This window comes from Myotis davidii, unplaced genomic scaffold (assembly GCF_000327345.1).
Source record: "Myotis davidii unplaced genomic scaffold, ASM32734v1 scaffold217, whole genome shotgun sequence".
NCBI classification, from domain to species: domain Eukaryota; kingdom Metazoa; phylum Chordata; class Mammalia; order Chiroptera; family Vespertilionidae; genus Myotis; species Myotis davidii.
Window position 1 is genome coordinate 5,090,819 of NW_006290034.1, and position 8,707 is coordinate 5,099,525.

General features: G+C 44.4%; 2 protein-coding genes across 2 annotated transcripts in view; one reads left to right on the top strand and one right to left on the bottom strand.

Moving 5' to 3' along the window:
* The window catches only part of PSMA5 (proteasome subunit alpha 5), a 17,519-nt gene extending 15,667 nt beyond the window's left edge, over positions 1-1,852 (bottom strand). Inside the window, exon 1 of the mRNA XM_006762971.2 lies at positions 1,699-1,852. Within this exon, the coding sequence (XP_006763034.1) occupies positions 1,699-1,727 (29 nt within the window). The 5' untranslated portion in view covers positions 1,728-1,852. The remainder of the gene's footprint in view (positions 1-1,698) is intronic.
* Positions 1,853-5,280: 3,428 nt separating this feature from the next.
* SYPL2 (synaptophysin-like 2) overlaps positions 5,281-8,707 on the top strand; it is a 16,239-nt gene continuing 12,812 nt past the window's right edge. The window contains exon 1 of the mRNA XM_015563517.1: positions 5,281-5,312. Coding sequence (XP_015419003.1) covers positions 5,281-5,312 — 32 coding nt within the window. The remainder of the gene's footprint in view (positions 5,313-8,707) is intronic.

Consider the following 8,707-nt stretch of genomic DNA (forward strand, 5'->3'; position numbering starts at 1 on the left):
TATTAAACAATTATGACTATGTAACCCCTTAAAACAAAAATTATGGCACTCAGTTACCTACAGAATACGACCCAAACCCCTTAACTTCATATGAAAAACCATGCACTATCTAGCACCATCCTATTTTCCTCATATTTACCATACATGCATGTATCATGGACCAGACAGACTGGAATTTCCCAAATATGCACTGTGCTTGCTCACTGCCCCTCCTTTGTACATCCTATGTTCTCTGCCTCAAAATTCTTTGACTTCCACTGTCCATATTTATTAAAACCTTGCTTTCTCAAGGTTTTAAATACCAGCTCTTTTGTGAAGTTTTCCACGATCCCCCAATACTGAATTCCCAGCGTTGATTTGAATTTCTCTAACGACATGAATACATTTGATTCATCCTGTAGTTACTTCTGTCAGGAGTTCTTTAAAAGACAATCTTCCATATGGGGCAACGATCTTGACTCTGTTCACCGCAGCATGACCAGCAACTAGAACAGTGTGCCTTGTACACAGCGAAGATCCAAGTACATTAGCTAAGTTTTAAATAAAAACTGACTGTACTTTAGCTCTTCTTGGGAAGACACAAAAATGAATAACACCAAGCAGCAATAAAGATGTTAAACCTTCAATGCTCTGGAAGCTAAATATTGACTAACAGAGGCATTTTACAGACTGTAGGAAAAGATGTCAGCTTTAAAACTTCTCATACATCTGAGTCAGTAAAAGGGTAATGCTGTCGTTTTGGGTGAGGAAACTTTTGACAGGGTCTATGAAAAACTGATAAAGGCAGCTTCTCCAGCCACCAGTACAAAGAAAACATCTGCCTAGCCTTAAAGAAAGAAAATGGAAAAAAAAAAAGTTATGTTTAAACTTAACTGATCAAAACAGAAACTGAAAGTAAAAGTGTCTGCAGCAGATGTGCAATTTAACATGACTTAACATTTCCAAGCCCTGAAAGATTTTTGGGTTTTTCTTTTTTTAATAAATACAACAATCTCGATTTTGATTTAGAAACCAGATTTGGCCTTCAACATAAATTAACTTGCTTTAAACTCTTTAAAAAGTAAGGAAAGCCTAGGGCTAGGGCAATCGGCACGATAAGGAAACTTTCGAAAACCACTCTCAACACCAGTCTCTAAAAAAATCGGACTCCGGACACTATCCGGGCACAGCCAAAGCTGCCTTCGCGCTTTTGGAGACACTCTACGTCCCAGGAACCGGAGGAAAGGCTGCTCTACTCCCACGACTAAGAAGTAGAAAACGAGGCTCTCCTACAGGAAAAAGGGAGCTGAAATGCTCAAACCCAGCGAACACTCTCTGGCTGCTTTTCCTTCCAGGCAGCACGTTCACAGCTTTGAAGAAGGCAGCACGGAAAGATGAACTGGGACGGGGGTGACCCCTGCCTCCTCCGGGTTAAAGGTCGGAGTACCGCCCCTCAGCCTCTTCCCAGGCACAAAGCGGAGCTTCTCGCTTCCGCACCCGGTCAGGACCCAGCAGTGACTCAGCGGGAGGGCAAGGCGGCCGATGGGCATAAGTCCAGCTTGGGGAACCACAGCGGGCGGCGGGGAGGGCAGCAGAGCCCCACGCTGGGCCAAACGCGGGTTCCCGGGGCGCCCCATGACACGGCAGAACCCAGGCCGAGGCTGGGCCCCCGGCCGGCCCACCCACCATCCCAGCCCCATTTCTCCCCGCGGCACAGACCTGTCGTACTCAGACCGGGTGAGGAACATGGCGAGGGCAGGAGAAGGCGGCAGCGGCTACGCGGGGACTTGGAGGGCCAACACGCGATCACCGGCACCCAGCAGCCGCACACCGCCGCGGAACCGAGGCCCTGCTCCCAACTGCGCGTGCGCCCGCGACCCCTTCGACCCACCCCCCTGCACCTGCCTCCTATTGGTTGTTGGTAGTTCCCGCTGAGATGATTGGTCCAACGAGCTGCCCCGCCAGGCTGTGGTTGGCCCGGGGAGGGCGGGACAAAGGTCGTCCTTCCGTTTTAAATCGCAGGTGGTTGCTAGGGGCGCGGAACCGCTGGCGTGCGGAGCGAGGTCTGTTTTTAGAGAGGGTGTGGGAGTCGGGGGGTCTGAACCCCGAGTTGATAGTTCCCTCGCCGGCTCCCATAATCCCCGCCTGAGCACGTTGGCCCCGTTTTCTCCGAGCTCTTCAGCCGCCCTTAGATCCCCGCTCCTGCCACCCTGGCGCGGTCCTCCGCGAGGTGCTGAGTGAAGGGCTCTGGGACTGGACTTGGGCAGCGATGGGGGGTGGGGGGGGCGCTGCAGGGGGTCTGAGCGGCCCTGGGGAGCGAGTCCTCTCGCTTCAGCCCCCCTGCCGTGGCTGTTGAGAAATGTGGTGGGTTTTAGTCTGTGCGAAAGTCCCCAGGTGTCCGCGTGGTCAAGGTAATTTTACCAGCGTTTCCTTATATCCGCCAACGCCCCATACCCCTCACACGCCCCCTAGCGCAGGTGTTAGACCTGATGACTCAGCTCCGGATCCGGAATCCAGATGGTTCTCTGCTTTTTCTGTTATTCGTGAAGAATTAGCTGACGGGGCCGCCTCTTGTATGCCCCGTTTCCCTTCCCTAGCGGAGGAGAGCAACACAGCTTCGTAGAAAGACCGTCAGTGAATTAATTTCTGCAAGAAAGGTAACCAGTTAAGAAGTCATTTAATGGGCAGTATATGTCTGAAAGGGAGATGCCCTAATATGAAACCATTGGTCAAGTCCTGAACCTCTCAGGCCTGTTTCTCAAGTAAAGTTCATACTTAGCTCTAGTTTTTGACATCTGTTTTTCTCCACCATTGATGTCCTGCCTTCATGAGTTCAATGAGAATTTCGTTTTGTGGTCCTTAGCCAGTCGGAGGTTCGATGCCTTAATAAAAAAATAAAAAATAAACTGAGGAGAAATTCCAATAGCACTTGTCAGAGATCCGTTAGAATTCTGAGGATATCTTCTGGTTAACTAATGTGGCTTATTGAAAAATATTAGTTCAATTTACTATGCTTGCTCTTTAGAAGTTCTTTGGAAATTAATCTATAGTAACTATCTATATAGGTACTCAAGCATAGTATTTCCTGAACACCCAGAGATGCAAGGTGCTCTTTATAATATCGGATATGGTAATAAATGTATCACAAAATTAAATCAATGTGGAATCCTTTCTGGGTAAATGTTTGTGTCCATATATTATAAATAAAAGGGAGCTACAGGTAGTTGATTGTGGGTAAAAAGATAAATCCTGTTTTCTCCAACAAAAAGTGAAACTTTATGGCATAAAAATCCAGCACCTAGTTTAGTTTCTTGTCCATATTCAGTTCAATAAATAATTGCTTCATTAAGAGTTGGACCAGCCCTGGCCGTTTTGACTCAGTGATTAGAGCATCATGGCCCACAGACCAAAGGGTCACAGGTTAGATTCCTGGTAAAGGGTACATACCTCTGTTGCAGATTCCCCATCCCTGGTAGGGAGGCAACCAATTGATGTCTCTCCTCTCTCCCTACTCCCTCCCTTCCATTCTTTCTAGAAATCAATGGGAAAAATATCCTCCCGTGAAGATTAAAAATATAAATAAACTAGAGGCCCGGTGCACAAAAATTCATGCACTTGGAGGTTCCTCAACCTGGCCTGCGCCCTCTTGCAGTCCAGGACCCCTTGGGGGATGTCCACCTGCCAGCTTAGGCCCGCTCTCCAGGGGAAGCAGGCCTAAGCCGTCAGTCGGATGGCCTTAGCGCTGCCGAGGAGGTGGGAGAGGCTCCCTCCACCAGCACTGCGCTAGCAGCCGTGAGTCTGGCTTGTGGCTGAGCGGAGCTCACCCTGTGGGAGCGCACTAACCATCAGGGGGTAGCTCCTACATTGAGCATCTGCCCCCTGGTGGTCATTGTGCGTCATAGCAACCAGTCATTTCTGGCCGTTAGGGTCAATTTGCATATTACCCTTTTAGTAAATAGGATAACATTCTTAGAAAGGAGAATAGATCTCATTTTTTTAAAAAAAATAGAGTTGGACCAGGTGTCCCTCTGAAAAAAATAATATAGGAGCCATAGAAGACAGAAAGGAAAGGAATGTAGTAAAATATTAGAGTCAGCTAGATTCAGAAACTGAGAAAGGAATACAAACATCCTGGAGAGCTAAGCACGTAAGTCCTGGGGCAAAATAAATTGTGGCAGAGTAGCCAGGGTGGACTGGAGACACTACCCAAATAGAGAAACCAGTAAGGCCCTGCTGGCGCGGCTCAGTGGTTGAGCGTTGACCCATGAGCCAGGAGGTCACGGTTGGATTCCCAGTCAGGGCACCTGCCTGGGTTTCTGTTCAATCCTCAGTAGAGGGCCTGCAGGAGGCAGCAGATCAGTGATTCGCTCTCATCATTAATGTTTCTATCTCTCTCCCCATCTCCCTTCCTCTCTGAAATCAATAAAATATATTTTTTAAATAATCTTGAAAACCTCGTGGTATCTCTTTGAAAGAAATTAAATGTAAGACGAGCTGTTTAAAAAAGTAAAGTAATTGAAGATAAAGAAAAATATGGTATGTACATACAAGGGAAAATGTTATGTAGTTCAGTTCACTATGCTTGCTCAGCCTTAAAAAGAAATGAAGTTTTGATACATGCTACAACTTCGATGAAGCTTGAAGACATTATGCTAAGTCAAATAAGCCAGACAACTATTATATGGTTGTACTTATATGAATTACCTAAACTAGTCAGATTTATAGAGACAGAAAGGAGAATGGTGGTTACCTGGGGCAAGGGAAGAAGGGGTGGGGAATTAATGGGTACAAAATCTCAGTATGGGGATGATGACAAAGTTCTGGAGATGGAGTGTGGTGGTGGTTGCACAACAGTGTTAATGTACTTAATCCTACTGAACTGTACACCTAAAAATGGTTAACATGGTAAATTTTATGTTATGTGCATTCTACTACAATAAAAAAGAAATAAACATTTTAAAGTAAAATTGATTAACATGTGAGTTCTTTGAGGACCAGGGCTATGTCTTATTCATCCTAACAGCTGGTATATAGATGTTTTAGGAATATTTGTTGAGTGAATAAGTATTTATTGATCGCTATAAACATACTAGCCACATAGAGATTAATAGATGTGTCATTAGAAAATTCAGTATTTCTAATTGAGACTTTCTTGAAATATACTTTAAAACCAGTATTTCTCTTTTTCTTTTATTTCCTTTGTGGTTTTGTTTTTTGTCTTTGTAAAATGGAATTTTCTTGGTTACAATCTCTTTAGGTGAAATACTGAGAGGTAAGAAGGACTGTTTCCTCTTGAAAAAAATGCAGATTGTTTGGACAGTAATAAAAGTTCTGTATTCACCCACAGAATGAGAGCTCTCACGTGTTTTGGTACTTTTTTGGCCAAAAAAAAAAAAAGGAAAATTATCCCCTAATTAAAAGTCCGGTCAAGGGCAGCATGTACCTGGGTTGCGGGCACATCCTCAGTGGGAGATGTGCAGGAGGCGGCTGATTGATGTTTCTCTCTCATCGATGTTTCTAACCCTCTATCTCTCTCCCTTCCTCTGTGTGAAAAATCAATAAAATATATTTTTTAAAAAAGCTGCCATAGTAATTTTAGAGATGAATCACAGAATTCTAAACTATGTTACAATAAAATGTGATGCTTTTCTATATATAGATTAGAAGCCTTGCAATTCCACTGGAAGTAAGTGAAATAGTTTGGTAAAGTTAATAGCCCAATAAATATTAGAAATACTCAGATTTGTTAGCAAAAGTCATTGTTGGTTTCCTTGTATCAGATGGCAGAAAATATACTTATATGGAGAATTTTACAAATTAAATCAATCTAACCTAGGTCCCTTTACTCTTCCTAAATGTTGTGTCCCCCAAATCCAACTATCCACATTTATCTCTAGCACCTACAATTTGTTATTTACATAAAAAGACTTCAGATTTGGCTGCCTCGCCTTGTATATGATTTTTTTTTAAAGCATCATTTTCTTTTCGTTTTTTTTTAATATATATATTTTATTGATTTTTTACAGAGAGGAAGGGAGAGAGATAGAGAGTTAGAAACATCAATGAGAGAGAAACATCGACCAGCTGCCTCTTGCACACCTCCTACTGGGGATGTGCCCGCAACCCAGGTACATGCCCTTGACCGGAATCGAACCTGGAACCTTTCAGTCTGCAGGCCGACGCTCTATCCACTGAGCCAAACTGGCTAGGGCTGTATATGATTTTTATTTTATCTTTTGTAAGAATGTTTTTAAATAAGCAAAGATATTTTAAAGCATCATTTTCTTTTCGTTTTTTTTTAATATATATATTTTATTGATTTTTTACAGAGAGGAAGGGAGAGAGATAGAGAGTTAGAAACATCAATGAGAGAGAAACATCGACCAGCTGCCTCTTGCACACCTCCTACTGGGGATGTGCCCGCAACCCAGGTACATGCCCTTGACCGGAATCGAACCTGGAACCTTTCAGTCTGCAGGCCGACGCTCTATCCACTGAGCCAAACTGGCTAGGGCTGTATATGATTTTTATTTTATCTTTTGTAAGAATGTTTTTAAATAAGCAAAGATTTTTAGTAAGGATATTGGGAGGTTTAACTAGCCTTGATTCTTGCAAATTAAAGAGGGTTACCTAAAGCATAAAATTTAGGCAAAGTTCAAAACAATTAGGAAAATGGTGAATTTCTATGTGTTCTTTCTAGCTATAGTTACATATAGTAACTATAGTAAAATACTTTTAATTCTTTTACATATAGTAAAAGTATCAAAATATGCATGTGGCTAGTAAAAAATTCAAGAGAGGACAGTGGTTACTTCTGGGGAGGAAGGAGAGAAGGAAAGAATGATATGAAGGGCTTTAATTTTATATGCAATTTGTGTTTCATTTAGGAAGAATGGATTTGAGACAAGGCAAAGTTAGCAAGGCTCATTGGTGGGCGTGTGGATTTTTGCTCTCTGTTCTGATTCTTTTCTGCTTGTGTTATGTTCTATATGCATATTGTCGTAGACATTGGGAGTAAATACCATTTCATATTTGTGTAGTGTGGGCATTTACGCACATCACAGCACTTAATCCTCATGATGACTTATACAAGTAAGTAGGACAGAAATGATTATCCCTATTCCACGGAAAAGGAACCTAAAACTGTGGAACAATTTATTAAAAACTGGATTGGGCCTGGCTGGTGGTTGAGTGTCGACCTATGAACCAGGAGATCATGGTTTGATTCCTGCTCAAGGGCACATGCCAGGGTTGCAAGCTCAATCCCCTGTGGGGAGCCCGCAGGAGGCAGCCAATCAATGATTCTCATCACTGATGTCTCTCTCTCTCTCTCTCTCTCTCTCTCTCTCTCTCTCTCTCCCTCCCCTCTCTCCCCCCCCAATAAAAATTAAAAATAAAACTGAATGGAGGACTCAGTTGTTCCTTATGTAGCCTAGATGTGTCTGGCAATCTGAGGAAGTTTTCTTCAAGTCCAGGCGACCTAATTCCAGCCACTCCCTCCTACCCCAGCCTTGAGAAGGCACTTACTTCCTCATTGGGGGCTGAATTGATGAGTAGCTAAATGTTCAAAAAGCAGTCATTCTGTGGTACCAGAGGGAACCTCAAGAATGACTGTGAGGAGGTGGGTCATGGGGGCTGGCACCACCCAGGGGCTCGCTCAGCAGCCCCCCCAAGTGGACAGATCACTTAATCTTTCACTGCTTACACTTACAATCTGGTAACCGGAGTGTGTGAAATTCCTGGGCTTCCGCCGAACACTTTCTGAGAGTTCGGGACCGACTTAAGGTCGGTCATAATGCAACAATGCCCGCTTTTCAGCACCAATTACATTCTCTGAGCCCCGTGGTCCTCAGACTTGATTTTCACTCTCATGTAAATCGTGCTGGCTATTTTATTTTTTTTAAATATATTTTATTGAGTTTTTACAGAGAGGAAGGGAGAGAGAGAGTTAGAAACATCGATGAGAGAGAAACAGCGACCAGCTGCCTCCTGCACACTCCCTACTGGGGATGTGCCTGCAACCAAGGTACATGCCCTTGACCGGAATCGAACCTGGGACCCTTCAGTCCGCAGGCCGACGCTCCATCCACGGAGCCAAACCGGTTTCGGCCATGCTGGCTATTTTAAAGGAGATCGAGTGTATACCTCTAAAAGATTAATAACTTTTAAATCATGGCATACAAGTGCATTTGGTTGTTTTAAAAAATTAAAGCAACGTCTAACTAGACAATGAAAAATGAGCAATTGTATCCTTTTGCCCTTTTCGTCTGCACTGGCTCTCCAAGATTTTGGAAGCGAGCGATTTGTTAAGCGTAAGGCTCAGAACCTCAGGTTTAGATTGCAGCTTTGATAATGCCTTAGGAAAATCCTCTAGGTTCTGGGTATGGTGATGTAGAAAAAGAAAAAAAAATGGCTCCAAATCCAGGGAAACAGAGAAAGATGAGCTAGGAACCCGTGCGCCCCAGGGCGCCCAACTAGTTTCCGACCTGGGTGGTGGGTCGGAGGGGCCGCGGTGTCTCCCTCGCGTCGGGCGCTGAGCTTCTGGTAAAGACCTCGAGCCCCTTTCGGCCAAACCGCCTGTAGAAGCCACAGGTCCCTTTAAGGCGCCCTACGGGCTGCAAAAGGGGCGCGGGGGGCGGGAGGAGGGTTCCCTCGCGCGCCACGTGACTGGGCGGCCAAGTTCGCTGGCGAGTTTGACAGAAGTTTGAATCGGCCTCGGGGGCTTTCT